The following is a 17852-nucleotide window of genomic DNA, read 5'->3' as shown; positions in this document are numbered from 1 at the left end:
TAACGTGTGTAGTGAGGGGTTTTATATCTATATTCCTACTTGGCAGATTTCACCAATTGCAGGTTGATTTAGAACGGAATTCCTGCAATCAACACTGAAGCAACTTTATGCCATTTTGCTGATTGCTTGTTTCTTACTGTCACAACTTTACACGTTTCTTCTGTACAGAATTATTATGGCAGTTACTGATGTCACATTAAGTAGAACAAAACAATGTTAAGAAAACAACCAAAATATGAGTGCTTAAGGTCTTTCAATAGTCTCCTAACTTACATGTGTAGGAGGCAAAGCCTGACAGGAAGTTCAGGCTTTTGAATATTAGTGACCCAACAACATGTGAGGAAGGGAAATGGTAGAAAACAGCCAACTTCTGTATTAGAATGGACTTCTTTTACTTCCAAACATTGTTCATTTAACAGCCATGTCTGACTCAAGTCCAGAAGTTGTTAACATGAAGTGTGTCATTATATTTAGCTGAGTGACAGACATTGATGCAGAATAAACAGAGTCAGTCAGTGAAGATGAGAAGGAAGTTTTCCTGATAATTTGAAATTCTCTCCAGGAGAAATCAGCGATTCGTCTGCCAATTGCTTTCTGTTTGTGTGTGTGTGGGTGAAACCCCTACCGTCTGCTGCAGCGTGTGGCCCCCGCAGAGCTCTTTGATCTGAGGGTCGGAGCTGGCTCTCTGGCTCCTGTCTCTGCTTCTGGACTCTCCCGGAAAGTTCTTCTTCACGATGCCATCTGCCGCAGGCAAATCAATAAAAAACAAAATTCAACTTTGACAAACTAAACTTGTGAAAAAACTGCAGAGAAATAAAAAACATCCAAGGCATGTTTATTTTTATAAAAACAAATCGTTTTGCTTTTATTTTTTGTATTTTTATTTAACTAACACAAAAGGTTTTACAAAAACATGCTGTGGGAGACTATTCCACAAGTCCATCCATTATATGAGATGAGAATGCGTCTTCGTCTTGAATATGTTACATTTGAACCTACTTTGAGTGGAGGAGTTGCAGTCATAACCGCCAAAGGTGTCTGCTCGCCTGGGGAGGAGCCCAGGACCGCCTCCTTCTTCTGTACGTAAAGGCTGAGCCTCCTCTCTCTTCTCTGACTGAAGGAGGTTCTGTAGGTTCTCCACTAGAAAGAAAGAAGGTTTCATTATATCATCCACATCATTACGGATGTGCAGAGAAGGATCATCTCCAAAATCAACATCTAAAAGACTTTGACTGGAGTCAGAGGCATCCTCATACCTTCAGTGATGGCCGCTTTGAGCAACGTCTCCCCCTGCTGGAGGTCCGAGGTGTCTCCTCGAAGCAGCAGTCTGGAGCGTGAACCGGCATCCTCCAGACCGGACACGGACTCGGTCATTTCCGCAAACAGCTGCAGCTTCTCGGTCAGAGCTTGGACGATCACAGCATCCTTCTGGCTCAGCCGCTCTACGAGGCAAACGTCAGAGTCTTCAGAGAAGAATCACGGCTCACAATTTGAAATGCCATTTCTTTGACTTCTCGAAAACTTTAACATTGACTAAAAATATGACCAAAATAAGCTAAACATTAATTAAATATCACGGAAATGGATGGACAGTCACCTTGAAATTCCTTCAGCCTGGAAGCTCGGGCTTCTTCCTCCTCGCTGAACAGTCTCTCCTCTGTGTGAGGACAGCTGATAAGCAGAAAGGAGAACAGAGAAAAGCAGGTGGAGAGGAGGAAGAAGGACTGGATGAAACTCTACTTTGTCTTCTACAAATGCAAAGAGGTTTGTAAATGAAGCACTGCAGATATTTCAGAAGAGGGTAAAAGTACCTCTCTACAGCCTGTCGAATGACGGTTATCCAGGAGTTTCGCTCTTCTTTAGAAGTTGTGTGTACCTCATACATCTCTGGCTCATTGGACGAGGCGCAGATGAGAAACATGGCTTTCTCTTCATGGGCTACTTCTCTGACAATCAGCTTTTGGAGAGAAACCACTGAGGGTTTGTTGTCCTGAGTGGATAAAACCACAAATTTGATCAGTGGAAGTGATGAACATCTCTCTTTTATAATATATCTCAGAAATATGAAGAAAAATCACTCACCACTGTAGCAAATACATATCTTTGATCCTTTTCTTGCAGTAAAACCAACACATCTGACAGAAGAACGGCAAGAATATCTGAAAGGATGATCAGAAAAAACCAATACACTTAAAAGGAATCTGTGAAAATTCCTCATCTACACATCCCAAAGTAAAACACAGGAGTACAAGCATCACCTGGAAGACTGGGAATCTACATGGAAGTTAAGATACCATCAAAAACTCCACATTTGGACTTTCAACAACAAAATCTTATTTTTGATCTCTCTGATGCCAATGAGCCGCCATCGGCTCTCATACCTAGGCTCCGTTTTGGTTCCCCTCGTACCTTTGAGTCTCCCGGAGGCAGCTTTCCAGCTGACCGTGCCCTCATGAAGCAGTCGCCTCCGGCCCATGGCGAGGTCCTCCCTGCGAAACACCCGCCCCCCTTTGATTTTCCCCAGCGCCTTTGGCTCCATCTTGTTTTGAATGTCTCGAAGTCGAGTGTTTTTTTCGTAGAGGTTAACCATTGAGTCCACTTGCACGATGGCGTCTTTGATCAGACCCAGAGCCCGAGTCAAGTCTTCATGCTCTTCTGTACCCCCTAAAAAACAAAAGAGAAAATCTTTCCCTTTTTTCTGTCAAATTGACACATTAAGGAAATGTTTGAGTTTTATTTCAGCTGGAGGACCTTCAGTATACTGTAGAATGCGCTCCACAAGGACTGGGTACTTAGTAATCCTCTGCGTTACCAACAGAATGCACTCGGTTACACCTAACCGTCGCACGATGGACAGATTGCTGATTTTCTAAAGATGATAAAAACGTGTCGTCAGCCATAAAAGACTTTTAAATGAAGTTCAAGAGAGTTTAAGAGCGCTCCCTACCCGTATAGTACTTTGAAACCGTCTGTTGTTGTGCAGCTGATCCTTGTAGTAGCCGACTGCTTCGGTGTGGTGACTGCAGAAGTTTCCATAACTGTCCTTCATCTTCTCCCCTATTTCTCCAGAGAACTGGACACAAAAATCATCATTTCTTTGCATTCTTTAAAACTAAAACAAAGGAGCTCTGTTCTAAACTTTGTTTTTCTGTACCTGTGTGATCAGGATGTCGGCCACTCTGTTAATCATGTAGTTCTTGTTGCTGGGAGACTCCAGGTTTTCTCTTCGTCGCTCCTTGAGGCGCGACAGGAAATGTGCATGAAGGTCAAGGAGGTTTTCCAAGCGTGGGAACAAACAGTCCAGTCTGCTGGAGTCCATCTGGAGGTTGTCCCTCAGCTCTCTGACGTACACGCGCAGCATTATCTTCAGTGTTCGGACATGGTGCATCTCCGTCTGCATCAGCTCTGTGAGACGACACCAGTGTTTTGTAAAACACTATGAAGCTCCCAAAACTTCTCTCTGACTGGATTTCCTCCACTGAACTCTACAAAAAGACATTCGGAGCAACACTAGCAGCCATAATAACGTGAGATGCTCTAAACTTTGACGAGTAAAGCCACATTTTCATTTATAAAACCATCCTAATTAGTGTTGACAGACGAATCCCTGACGTTTCTAAACCACTAAGTTAATCTGGGATTGAATGCAAATGTGGGTGCTTACCATATATCACATCCTGCCTCTTAATGGTGTCTTTTGAGTGTTTCTTTAGATACTGCTGGTCAACTGCTGAGCTCCAGGACTCTGCCTCCAGGTCCTGAGCATCCAGCTCCAAGTCGGCACGGACCGCTGCATAGTGAGCATCTGAACGGAGGAGCAGAGAAATCCACACACTTCAGACATCGAGTCTTTATTCTAAATGTTATCCCCCCCCCCCAAGAAAAACAGCTTTAAACAAATAGTCATTTAAATTTTACAGGAGTGAACACTTGAACAGGACTTTAAAAAGAAACACTGCAGCTGCAGGTTTTGTTGAGGTGGAACTAATTAGTTTAATAGACACTAATTGTCTAGGAAAATCTTACATGACTCAAGTCCATTTTAGAAACATCTTTTTATAAATGATTACATAAACTCAGAACGAAGAGTCTGAAAGGAGGTAGATATGTCATCAGAAGCTGTGATAAAACAAATATCTAGGGTTGTAGGAAACAATCCATTCTGTGAAATATTGTGATACTTTATTTGCCAGTACTGGTACAGACTTCAAATGCTGCCAGACCAGGTTTTAATTCATTATTTAGGAACAAACACTTACAGGATTTTTTGGAGTATAACCCATGCTTTTATTTTTTTGCATAGTTTGGACAGATGTGCAACTTATACCAATACTCAGGTGTGGTTTATGTAATAGCAACAACCACTAGAGGGTGCTGTATGTGTGTCCGTTTTTGCTGATTCGCAGAAAAAGAAGCGCAGCTTAGTCTTATGCTGATGAAGAAATCAATAACTGTAGTGATTTGAAGTGATTTAAAGTGCTTAGTTGACTTGTTAGCCTGTTCTTTGTTGTTATCTTAATAAGTGTTGAACTGATCTACTAAATTCCTCCTGTTTTATTAAGCTAAATACGGTTACGGTAGTGAAGCATATATTCAGTCTATCATCGTCATCAATTCCTTTATTATGATTTGCGGTTCAAGATGAAACATTTCCATATTTTGTTGAATAAATTTATCCCAAAAGTCAGACTTATTTTTTTTCTTCTGCCGGACTTGGGAGATTCTAATGGCCCTAAAAACATAGTGTATCGTAAAACGCATCGCTAAACTCTTTCCCATTCACAGCTGTCCAAATATCCCTGAATGTGGATTCATTCAAACTGGATTAATAGACTGGGGGAAAGTCAGCTCACCTTCATCAAAGATGGACTCGGTGGTTGAAGGAGCGAGAGAAATGATGTCTTCATTGCAGCGTTTGATCCGGAAAGCATCGGTCTCATCCATCTCCCCAGACAGGGATCTGAAGGACACACACATGATCAGACCTTGACCTTTGCTTTTTCAGAGTATGTCATTAACAAATAGAATCCTTGTCAGATTCTGATCATTTAGAATCCTTCATCTGCCCGCTGGAAATGAATTGTTTACAGAAAAACATTTCAACAATGAATATGGTGTTTTTGGTGTTTAAACGTGTTCCTGAGGCACTTTTCCGATTGAGGACATTTACCAAGAAAATTAAGCTCAAAATGGCATTTCTGATCATTAAAAGACCACTGGGAACGCTTTAAAAATAGATCAACAGATGATAGGAGTGGCTTTTTAACTCTCAGCATCGATCTCAAACAGATCCCACCAACATCTGTGACATTGAAAAACTTAACCGATGCTTTTTGAACTAAAACATCTCCACACTCACCCTGAGTTGGTGTGCTGCTGGAGGCTGTGGCCAAGGCTGCAGGTAGAGGAGCCAAAGGAGCAAGAGTACGGCACAGCAGACAGCTGAGAGCTAGGTCCCAACAGACCAACGGTCATGCCTGGGGCACCGGGAAAACCACGGTGGCCATCCAGAGCCTGAGAGGCGCCCGGTCCCGCCTGATCCTTCTCCCTGTCCCGATCTTTTAGTGCTGAGAAAGAGAGACGAGACACAGGGGAACGGAAAAATTGAGCCGGGAGGGAGGAGGCACGTGCCGAGAAACGAGGAGAGGACAGTGAGAAAGGAGAAGATGACCAGCCAAGTGAAGAGGAGGATGACTTGGGGCAGTTCTGCCCAAAACGAGCCCAATATTTTTTCAGCCAAGATCGAGGCAGGGATCTGAAGAAGCGGCAGGTGATCATGTCGCGGTGCATTAACACTCGCACGCCAACGCGTCCAGACAAGCCCCACGATGACGCCGACGGCGCCTTTACAGTCCTGGAAAAGGCTTTGGTGGCCCCCATTCTGTGGCCGGTGCCTGTAGCGGCAGCTATGTCCATCGCAAAGGTCTCAGAAACGGGCGGAAAACAAATTTATATGCCCCCCACACAGACGTAATCCTTGTAGCAACTTCTGGAAAGATGCACAGCCCTTTTATATCTCTCGCCTTCACCTCTTTTTCCCTTTTTTTTGTCCCGTCGTCTTCCTGACCCCCCACACATGCCACTGATTGGCCGGGGAGAGGCATGAAGAGAAATAAAGTGCGACTGAAAGGACTCCAGCTGTCAAGGGGAGAATAACAGCTGCTACAGGAGATGAACCAAAGCCGGCGCTGCTGCAGCAGCTCAGGTCCCCCCATGGGTTCAAGCACACGCAGCAACACCTGCCTGATGTTACAACAAGAACTGAGACCGTCCAGGGGGGACCACTCGCATAAAAAAGAAGAATTAATGCTTAGAATTCAATCTTCCTCGGAACAAAATGTTAAATCAGAAATTCTTTGATTTTATTTCTTCAATCTGAGAATCTCGAGACGGGGACAATCACATCCCTTAGCTCTTTACAGCAGCTAATCATCACCTTTGCCTACAAACTGTTGGAGACCAATCTGCTCCCTTGGAGCTCAGTGTCAGGCAGACGCACAGAAACCAGCGGCAAAGAAGGAGACAAGAACTGTTTTATAACTAAACTGCAATTTCTTTATTAAAGCTAATCATATTTTATCTTACCAGGTCGAGGAGATCCTGACAAACCCGCCTTTAGACCAGAATCTCTCTGGGGAAGAGAAGAAAAGTGCTGTTTAGCCTCCGTGAGCTTATTTTAAAATGCATTTAGTTCAAATGCTAGACCAACATCTGCAGTCATCACAATACACCAAATTCTTCTATTTATGATGTTCTAAGGCAGGCCTGTTTTCTGCACGTTAAACTTTGTTTTTTTCCTGTGTGTCTTTCCATGTTTTCATGTGACAGGACTTCCCAGCGGGCTGCATTCTTTCTGTCTGCGCTGTGGTCAGATGTTTACCTTTGCCTTGCTGCTGGTGCACTCACCCAGCAGAGACTTGCAGTTCTTGTGAACGTTTACGGCACAATCTGAAAAAACAAACAAGAAAACAAAGAGGACAGGATCTTGGAGTCAGTGTCCCATCAGTCTGGACCAGCCAGAGGCAAACAGTAAAGACTGCGGACAGTCGAAGCCTTGGGCGCTAACCAGGACTGGAGCCGTCACACAAAAACAAAGATGGGGAAGTGCTCCAAACAAAAGAGAGAATAAAGGGGAGAGAAGCCAAGACTGCTGTCATTCAGTGACTTTCACTTTTTGTTGAGTTAAAGAACTGCTAATCTTCTTCAGGACTGATACCTCACTGATCACATGCTCCAAAACTCCAGCTTCTGATGTTTACATGATACAGAGGCAGGAACTTCCTGTTTCTCTGCAACATGTTTCTGTTTTCATCAGAGCTCTCACTAGGGCTGGGCTTATTAATCAACTTCATTTGAATTATTATTTAAAGCATTGAAAATGTTACAAAGTTTGAACCAATGATTTACAAGTAAATTAACCTGAAATATAAGTTTCAGGGATTAAATTAAATGTGTTTAAACCAGAACTTTGTGTTGTTAAATCAGGAAATATAGCAACAAGCTAAAAGTTGTTATGTAGAGATAAATATAAAAGAGCATACTGTCTTTTAACCTAAAATATTGCATCTTAGTCATAAGGAAAGGCCAAAAAGGGTCTGAGCAAAAGCTTGTGGACAGACAGAAATGTAAATGAACCCCATGCTTCCACCAGCTGCAGTTTCTGTCACCTGCAGCTTTTCTACATGCTGATGCAAAACAGATTCATATAAAGTTGTTTGGTTTTGATCAACAAAAATACAAAACAAAAGATGTTAGGACATCTGTGAAAAATCTATCCATCCATTTTCTTCTGCTCATCTGGGACTGAGTTGTGGGGCAGCGGTCTAAGCAGAGATGCCCAGACGTCCCTCCCCTCAGCCACTTCCGCCTGCTCTTCTGGGGGGACTCCCAGGTGTTTTCAGGCCAGCCGAGAGACGCAGTATTCCCGGGGGTCTCCGCCCAGAGGGACATGCTCGGCATCCAGGAGGTATCTGGACCAGATGCCTGAGCCACCTCAACCTGGCTCCTCTGGATGTGGAGGAGCAGCGGCTCTACTCCGAGCTCTCTGCGGATGACCGTAGCGTACAGAGGAAGCTCATTTCGGCTGCTTGTACTCGGGACCTTGTTCTAGGGGTCATGACCCAGAGATCATCACTATAAGGGGAGTATTGGAACAAAGATCGACCAGAAAATTGCGAGGTTCGCTTTCCAACTTTGTTCTCCAACTCTGGGGCGGCGGTGGTGCAGCGGTAGGGCGGTCGACCCATGATCGTAAGATAGCAGGTTCGATTCCCGCCTTGGACGCCCATGAGTCGAAGTGTCCTTGGGCAAGACACTCAACCCCACCTTGCCTCTGGTGGGAGGTTGGCACCAGTGTTCGGCAGCAGAAGAGCCGGCGCCAGTGTGTGAATGTGTGTGTGACTGGGTGAACGGGACTGTGACTGTAAAGCTATACAAGTATACAACATTTACCACTTCACCACAATGGACCGGTACAACCACCACGTAACAGCGGTCCAACACTCTACAGACAAAACAAGCCTCAATCATTAATGAAATCTAACCAGTTGGAACTATTGCGTTTTTGTCAAAATAAAGTCACAAAAAGTTCCCCATGACATGAAGCTACATCCCAGCAAACAGCAGGAGCTCCGGCTACCACTGACAGTCAAATGTTTCTCAGGAAGAGGAGCTGATTATCCTCAAACTGTAGGAAGACGTTTTGTGCAGAACAAAGAAAATGCTAACAAAGATAAGCAAGGACACGGTGCTACCACTTCCCCGCTATCACAGAAAGCGTTTCAAGGTTACGGACCAGCTTCCTGTTCGACTGCATCAAAGTCAGTAATGAGTCAAAGTGTGCAGCATAACCCCATGAATGACATATCAGGTGCATTCGATGGCGGCTGAGTAACAACCCATCTGCTGCTCTAAAGCAACGTGATAAATCCTGATGGTCACGTCAGCAGCTCGGCCACCAAAACCGCCGCCACACCCTGCGCCTGCTGACTGGTAATAATTACCCTACCAAACAGGAAGTTCAAAGCGGTGGACGGCACCGAGTCACCCTGCGAAAAAAAATGCAAATGAGCTCAAGAATATGACCTAAGCCAAGGAAGTGCCTCACATTATCTAACAGAATAGGACTTTTATAGGGTTAAATAAAACTGTATTAAAATTGCCGTGCTTTATGGCAAAAATAACAGTAAAATAAAGTAAAAAGAAGAAAAAAAATCTTTCAAGCTTCAGGATTACCAAAGTAGTAACATTTTTTTTTAACTCGGCAGCACTACTTTTTATATATAATCAGTCAAAAAACAGACAAACTCCAGGCTGTGTGAAACGACATCCTCAGTCACTTTTGAGCGCTAGTCAACAAACTGCTAACACGGCTGAAAATGTTAAATTAAGTCCTTTAGCAGACTGTAAATTGCTTATAAAGTGGACTAAGCTTTTTATAATTTTTGGTAGAGGAAATCAAGAGCATCCAGCTCCATCACCTACTTTTAGTCACTTACTAAAGCCCCATCCTCTGCTGATTACCTGGATCAGGTGTGTTCAGCAAAAGATGTAAACAAAGGGATCTAGAGGAAAAACTAGCCCTCAAGGCCTTTTTAATAAACACTCCTCTATGAATCGCAGAGTTGCAAGACAAATAACAGCATTCCTTTCTTAGTCATACACCTTTGACGTGACATCAGTATTCCTGCTCATTCATGTGTTGCTATTAAACATGTCACTGGAGGCTGAAGGGATATTTAATATGTTGACACGCTCAAGCGTGACAGCAAACTATGCAAAACATGTGGGGGGGGGGGGGGGAGAAAGTGAGGTAGCTGAAACCCAGACGAATTGGATTGTGCTTTTCTGCGATGGCAGTATGGAAGCAATTCCGCAGCAAATGTAACTGTATCAAATGAGTCAAAATAAAAATGAAAAAGCAATCCGCCAAAATGCTTTTTCATTTTCTTCTTCAACACTGTTTATTCTGTCACTTAATCAAAATGATAAAGAAAATGGTCTTTGACATTTCCTTTTCAAATAGTTCTCTGGGAAATGTGTAGCAAAATCCATTTAGAAATGTCTAATTTGACAATTAAAATGGATTAACAGAAATGCATTGGCAGACCTGCCAACCACATTTAGCAGCATGTGATCCAGTCAGGGAAAAAGCTCAGTCCATGGGAACATCTGAGGGGACAGCACAACTATGAGAGTCTTACTACCCCAGGAATTGATATTGCTTCTATTTGGACACCAAGGTATAGAAATAAAACTATAAAGTTCTGTACAAGTACAACCCCGAGTCTGCGCTGGTCAATGTTTCTCTGTGATGCGTTAAGGTTTTCCCGGAAATAACCCATTTCTACTCTGACCACTTCAAACAATTAATACATTTCAGAGGCCAACTTCAGCTAAAACAACTGCCTTGGAAGCTAAAAGTTGCTAGCAATCACCTGTTGAACCTCTACTGTAGACTAAGCAGGAAGTGCAAACTGAGCATTAAAATAAACTTTAAAAACATACACGACCACATATAGCAGCATGACAAACCACAAGCTAATTAAAGCCCACAAATTACCCAACTAACCCTGTTTTTCAAATTGAGGCGCAGTTAAAGCGCTAGCATTTGGTAGCTAGTGGTTAGCCAACAACAACAACCAAAAAAAAATAAACTACTTAACAGCGGATAGTAATAAATTATGCGGTAAATAGGTACAAAAGTGTTCATTGTCAATTAAAAACTATTAACAATATTTCTATGAGATCCAGGGAAACTTTTACGAAGCTTTTAGCCAGCTAGCCGATTGGTGCTAGCTAGCGGATGGAAGTCCGCTGAGTGAAACAACGGATTTTATCCACCTGATCCCGTTACAGAAGCTGCTTCTTACCAGATCTATGCCCGCTATGTCCGACGAGAGCTGAAAACTACAAGAACAACAATAAAACTCACACTGCCCAAAAATATCTGGGATCATGGAATAGTGTTCCAGTTCTTAGTTTCGTGAGTTTCGGTGTCCACCGGGAACAATTTCTGGCACACAAAACGACGCATTCCACAGGCTGGATCCCCACAGGGCTGCGTGGAAATTAAAGGGACACTCACTCGTTTTCTGCAGCATCCCAACAAGAGATAATACAACTTTTCCCTCACATGTGTTCAACATAAACATGCATTTGAGCGACATATGGTATTTCCTAGTAGTGTAAAAATATAAGTCTGGTGTCAAAATAAAAGTCGGATGACGTCACTTCTAACAATTCCCAGCAGTTGAATGTCTTTATTATTATTATTATTATTATTATTATTATTATTATTATTATTATTATTATTATTATTATTATTATTATTATTTCAGTAGAAGTTCTGTAATGAGGAACTGAGAGCAGATATTCACGGTTCCATAAGCACTTCTCCACATTGTCGACTGCAACTAAAACACCACTGATCATGAAAACAGAAATGTTTCCCTTTTCATTTAAATATAAAACCAAGTGTTTTATAGGAAATGTGTGCCTTGTAATGACATCAAAAGAGGGACAAAAGTCCTCATGACGAAGTAACAAAACTGTGAATTATTGATTATTTGGCATCTTCATAATGTAAGGAAAGGAAATATAGGGCTTCTGTTTAATTTGAATCTTTTTTTTATTTACAAAAAATATATTATATTTTATTTTTATGTATTAAAATTAACATGTTAACAATAAAGTGCAGCCAGCAGGGCATGTAGAACAACAATAATAGCAACAAGAATATTATGTAATCTTTAAAAAAAAAAGGTTATGTGCTTTTTTTTAGCATTAATTCACAAAAATAAACATAATTTACATCATGCGTCATTCCAGAATTGGATGACATTTGCCCTTCAAAATTCATGAAAAGTAAACCTTCACTTTTCCGATTTTCTGCTACTTATTTGTTAACAAAATGGAATTAACTATCAAAGACTGAGCTGACAGATCAATTATGTGTTTTTTAAAACATTACATATTTGGTGTTTAAAACACCCTGTTACAAATTTTTGCAGGTAACAGAGTTGCACCAAGTTTTGTAAATACCAAATATATTTTGCGAATCTTTACTAATAGCTATGAATTTTCTCTCAGAAGTGTTTAGCCAGCTGTTACTGATGCACAAGAGGACAAAATTATGTATTTAAATAAGTAAAAATAATAGAAACAGTGGTCTTATTCTGATAATATGCAGAAAGGGTTACATGGGGGGATGTTAGATATTCAATAGGCTTAGTGGGTTGTAAAAATATAATAAATAGAAGAGAGGAGAACCCTTTTCTCTTTTGGGAATCGGTTGATGATGTCCAGCATATCATGTGATTCTCTAATGGATTGTCGTTTCAGGTATGACAGGTATGACCTCTCATCCAGAAAAGGAACCACAGATTATAAAAAAAAAAAAAAAACGGAGTAAACTTTAATAATCTCCAATGTTTTCGGGTAAGCAAAGGTTTTAGTAATCAGAAATATGTTCAAAAATAATTGTGCTGTACAGTGCAATAAATATGACATCATTTGATTATGCAGAAAAAAGTTAATGCTATGGTTTACTTTTTTAATTTTCTGGGTTTTTCACTCCATTGCAATTCTACTGTCAAGTCCAGGTATTCATTGTGTGCTGCACTTTTGAGGAGTGTTTGATGGAGAAAGTGCAAGGTGGTGAAATGTAGGTTTAAAACAGAATCTTGTCCTCTTTTTAAACTTAAGCCATCATTTATTGAATGAGAAAAATATTGCAATGGCAGCATTTTAGCAAAACATAACCTATTGAATTTTGAGAATTTGAAACACACAAGTTTGTTTGTGTCATTTAGAAAGTGTTAAATGGACTTAACTTTGTTTAAAAACAGAGATCAGCCCCTCCTCTAGAGGGGACTGTTAAATCCTATACAGAAAAACAACCTTTGACCTGATTGGTCTTTCTTCAAAGCCCAGTTTTGTCTGGAACGGTCTCCCACTCTCAATCAGGGAATGTACCACACTGCAAACCTTCAAAATTCACCTCAAACCTTAGCTTAAATCAATGTAAACATTGATTACTGTCATGTGTTTTGATTGAGATCTAATATCTTATTCAATGTTTTATTATGTTCTGGTTCCATCCTGTCTATACCGACTTTGGACATAATTTATCATTATTGCTATGATTTGTCGTATTTACATCTGTCCAGACAGTGACAGATGTCCATTAATATGCATTGTCCCTATCAAATAAATAGATAAATAAGGAAAAAGCAGAAAAAAAGAAAGTTTCACACAACATAAAACACATCTGCCAGTTGTGCCAAAGCAGTGAAGCTGCAAAAACAACACAGATGACATTAAGGTAAGTGAGACTTCTGAGGTTTAACTGCATGCTCTTTTCAGAAAAATGAAGGTAATGGTTAGTCATGTTAATTATAATAATAAACTAATGTTATTGCCCAATAAAAGTTTATTTTGCATCTGTCAGTCCCTGCAAAACGCCTTAACTTGGGTGTTGCATGTAGTTTTTTTGTGTGGCATCTTCAGTTTGTCATTCTGCTGCTTGTGTTCCACTAAGATGATGAGTGAGCGTGCACACAGACAAGCAGCTAAAAATAGATGCAGGGTTTTTTTTGTGTGTGAGCACCTGTGTGCATGCATGTCAGGCAGCAAACAAGCGTGGGTGTTGGCCCACCTGGGACTGTGGCGTTACTCACTCATGCACTGCAGGCCATGCTTTTTCTGCAGGGTTTTGCCGCACAGCGAGCAGGTGGCACAACTGGAGAAGGCACCCGTCACCAACAGATGCCCGTTGCTGCTGCGCACTTTCTCTTTCTCCTTCACCTCCCTGTCCCTCTCCTTCGCTCTCTGCTGCTCTCTTTCTCGGTTCTTACCCTGCAGAGGAAACACACAGGAGACGCCTTTTAGATGCAAATGTGTTCCACTGCTGCACACACCGTGTGGCTGCTGCTGCTGCTAAAGGTGTCAGGGGCAACATACGTAATGGGGTTTGTGTAAGGGGATTAGGGCTTTGTGCGTGCAACATGCACACTGTAACTGTTAAAGATTGTTTCTTTTTGCTAAAACATGCACGTCCGTCTGGACCTTTTCCACCTTCTGTTCGTTTACCTTATCTTTGTTGAAGGAACCAGCCATCCGGTTTCTCAGGGAGCTGAGTTTCCTCTTCACCTTAGTGCCTTTCTCTGTCTTCTCTGGATGGTCCTCCTGTTCTTCGTTCCTTGTGGAAGAAGAATTCAGTTTTTTTCTTATATTTATATGGGTAAAGTGGTTGAATTCAAGTCTAAACATTGCCGTTTTGTTCTTGTGTAGTTCATATTTTAGTTCTTTTCTAAAGGATTTTAATTCAACATTAAATTATTTGATGTCTTAAGGTTTTGAAAAAGGTCAGTTATATCTTTTGACGAATTTAGGATCATTTTGTAGATGTCAATTCGTTGAATCTACATCGTCTTTGCAGATTTTGTAATAAGTCAATATGTCTTTGCTGCATCAGATGTTAAAAAAAATATCCTTTCATGACTGTTTGCTATAATATTCCTAGATTTTTGTTTTTACAAGACCAAAATGATGCATTTATCCTTTAAGCTGCAAATCTGCTCCGCTTTAAACAAGTTTTTAAATGCCAAAGCACTACAGTTTATGATTTTGTTGGTTCAAAACACTCCTAAATGATGTTGTTTATAGGTTTCTATAATATAAACAACTCAGTGGGACCTTGTTTTGTGAAAAACACAGTCATTAGTGGAAATGTTTCTTCAGAACTGGCGGTGTAGGAACAGTGACAAGGGCAGTACTTACTCATTAAAGAGAAACTCATACCAAGTGACATTTCCTGAACCTTTGCTGTCTGCTTTGTTGCTCCTGTGTTTCGCTCTGTGAAGAATAACCAGACAACAAAATAAAGAGGAAGGCACATGTTTCAATTCATCACGACCCGACGGGTCACATGTGTCCATAATTTCAAGGAATCGGTTGTAATTCTACAGATAAAATACGACATTTGCAGAAAGAAACTGTTTTTTTTCATGTTTGCACATCATTAAACTTCAAGTTCCCAAAAGAGATGAGCTTCTTAAAGTAAAAAAAACACAGGGAAACTGAAAGTATAACATAGTTGATGCTGTGAGTTGTTAACCGTCTCCGCAGTGCTCCACACTTCCTCTTTTGGGGGTTATCGTGCGGCGTCAGTCCATGCCTGAACATGCGGAGACCATGCATGCAGTTTGTGCACATGGACAGACTCCTCAGTGAGGCTCTGATGCTGGTTAAAACAGCATGCAGACGTCCCTCCACTGTTTACTTACCCATGATACAACCTCAGCTCCTCCAGAACTCTTTGTACCATCAGCCTAAGACAAACAAGACACCGACACTGATTGGTGGATGGGAGAGGAGGCGAGAGGAGAGGACGAGATTGCTGGGAATTGGGTGTCAAACTGATTTAGAGGAGTCTCCTCCCTTGTCTGCTGCATACACACGAGTACACAGCAATGCAGACAGACTCAAAAATATGTGCTGAGGACCTTCTAAGGAGAACGCCTAGAGGAGGAGAAGGAAGGTGTATGAAAGAGAGCAGAACTTTCAAAAAGAAAGGTCGGGAAATCCCCTCCGCAAAGTGGGAGTGGGAGCTGAAACAGAAAATTCAAAACCTGTTCAACGGTTGCAAGCACCTAGAGCAGGGGTCGGGAACCTTTTTGGCCAGGAGAGCCATAAACGCCACATATTTTTAAATGTAATTTCGAAAGAGCCATACAATAATGTAGTGTCCCTTTCCCACACTAAGGCACTGAGACTTAACCTCTTTTAGGGTTCTTTATTCTGGTTACTGTAGACCGCAACAAACGCCGTACAATCAATTCATCAACTCCTGAATCTCTCCCGCCGAGACGAGAGCGCTTCTCCCAACTTTATATTCCCCCGACCCCGTCCCGCTCCAGCCCTCCCATTTCCTTATTCGGCCCATGGCTGAACCCCATTGGTCAAAACTCCCTAACAACAGGCTGAGCGACAGAACTGAGGGCCAATCAGATCTCTGCTTGAACGATGCGTTCCATGAACTCCAGAACTTTTAACGCGGCCCAACAGCCAAGTTAAACTCAGTCCGCGACAATATGTTTAAAACTAAATATACAAATGAATGTGTGCATTTGATGTAATTTCAACATTTTTAAAGTCCAATAAGTCTGTGGATTCTTTTTAATAACATTGTTATACTGTTGCTAATAAATGATGAGTATTTCTCGTGGTGGTTTTGCTGATGGTCTAGTCTGGTTGATACGTGGTGAGTTTCTGCTTCATGCAGGCGTTGAGACTTTAAACGTGATCGTAGGTCTGAATGTTCTGTAGATGTGAGACAGACATGGAACCAAACACACACACCCACGCTGCAGGAGTGACGGGCAGCAGGTTTACGTTTTTACCATCTCTGCGCGATTCACCTGCTGCCGCCCCCCACCCCCCCCCACCCCCTCTGCTTTCTTCCTTACACATCCCGTCCCCAAAACTGCGCGCTCTTCCTCAGGGAGGCAATTCAAAGGTTTCCGGGTGGTACAAACTCTGTGAAATAATAGATAACAGTAAAATGATAGTTTTTTCTCCAAGCACCGCTACTACTGCGCGCCTCTGGCATTGCATCGCGCCCGAGAAGGACTGGTCTAATGAAAAAAAAAAAGTATAATTAAGGATTTGTCTGCGAGCCACATGTGACCATCAAAAGAGCCATATATGGCTCGCGAGCCATAGGTTCCCGACCCCTGACCTAGAGGATGCTTCTTGGAATCCAATCGTAAACAACAGAGGTGCAGATGACACTCACATGTGACTCTGTCCTTCACTTGACTGCAGGTTTTCTTCAGGGTCACACTCCTCTGACACTGCAACGAAACAGTGACCACATCATAACACAGCCTTTCATGGGTTCTGCGTGTTAAAAAAACAACAACTCATCACCCACCTCCCGCTGCCCTGGCGGCCTGTTTGGAAACCTGAACAACACGAGAGATGTGCGCCGCGCGTGAAGGATCATCTGTGGCGAGGATGTCAGAGCGGGAATACAGCTGCCTGCCTGCCACACAGGCGGTCTGAGGAGAGAACAAACTCACATGTACTCCGCGTGCACGTCGGATCTGTTTTACCTCCACATCACAACAGATGCAGCTGATACTGTATGGAGACAAATGCTGCTTACAGTGGCCTTTATTAGCTGCCAATCTGCATTTGGTCTTTTTTGATTACATTGGTCAGGAAATTGTCTGCAGTTTGGCACGATGCTGCCGGACTCCTCTGAGTGTGTACTTATTTGGGTTTAAATATTTAAGTTGTGGTCATCGATCAGCCTTGTTTCCATTAAGTTCCCACTCTGTGTACACAGTAACAAATGTATTTTGGGGGGCTGTGTTAGATTATATTGACATGTAATGTGTCTTCACTAAGTTTCTCTGCTCTTGCACATCAGGCGGTTGGTCTGCTGGCAGCTGCTACATCATTGTTGTTATGCAAATGTGTGACATGCTAATGTGGATCTGCAGAGGAAGTGAAGGCTAACATCGTTTAAATTAGCCGGGATGCAAGCGACTCCTCTGGTGAATGTTTGCAAATCCTATGTTTCCAAAGTAGGTTTAGCACATTTTTGTGTATTAAATATGATCACACATGGTTTTATTTAACAAACAGCTGACCAGAAAGAACCCATCAATTGTCCCTCCTGACTAATTAGTAAAAGGCTGCAGAGTTTTTATTTTTTATTTTAAAACCAAGAGATTTTTATTTGATTTATTACAACTAACCACTAGCTGTACATGACAACAGGATTGTGTTCCAAACAGGAAATACCCGCTGGCTCCAAAAATCCAAAATCCCATAGACTTCTA

The 17852-nt window shown here is 41.9% G+C and overlaps 1 protein-coding gene across 5 annotated transcripts in view; it reads right to left on the bottom strand.

Moving 5' to 3' along the window:
* Positions 1-17852, bottom strand: part of arhgef18 (Rho/Rac guanine nucleotide exchange factor 18) — a 41672-nt gene that overhangs the window by 12835 nt on the left and 10985 nt on the right. For 3 of the 5 annotated variants that reach the window (XM_023953847.1, XM_023953848.1, XM_023953845.1), the window contains exons 5-25: positions 16937-17063; positions 16799-16856; positions 15288-15332; positions 14782-14856; positions 14092-14200; positions 13680-13857; positions 6881-6948; positions 6586-6631; positions 5360-5567; positions 4854-4960; positions 3665-3805; positions 3155-3405; positions 2948-3073; positions 2752-2869; positions 2410-2664; positions 2083-2159; positions 1812-1990; positions 1598-1671; positions 1257-1442; positions 1000-1140; positions 626-741 (exon numbers count right to left, since the gene is read on the bottom strand). In XM_023953847.1, the coding sequence (XP_023809615.1) occupies positions 626-741; positions 1000-1140; positions 1257-1442; positions 1598-1671; positions 1812-1990; positions 2083-2159; positions 2410-2664; positions 2752-2869; positions 2948-3073; positions 3155-3405; positions 3665-3805; positions 4854-4960; positions 5360-5567; positions 6586-6631; positions 6881-6948; positions 13680-13857; positions 14092-14200; positions 14782-14856; positions 15288-15332; positions 16799-16856; positions 16937-17063 (2685 nt within the window). 5 annotated transcript variants of the gene reach the window in all.

This window comes from Oryzias latipes, chromosome 4 (genome assembly GCF_002234675.1).
Source record: "Oryzias latipes chromosome 4, ASM223467v1".
NCBI classification, from domain to species: Eukaryota; Metazoa; Chordata; class Actinopteri; order Beloniformes; family Adrianichthyidae; genus Oryzias; species Oryzias latipes.
The sequence above is the reverse complement of the archived record's forward strand: the minus strand, read 5'-3'. Positions and strand labels throughout refer to the sequence as shown.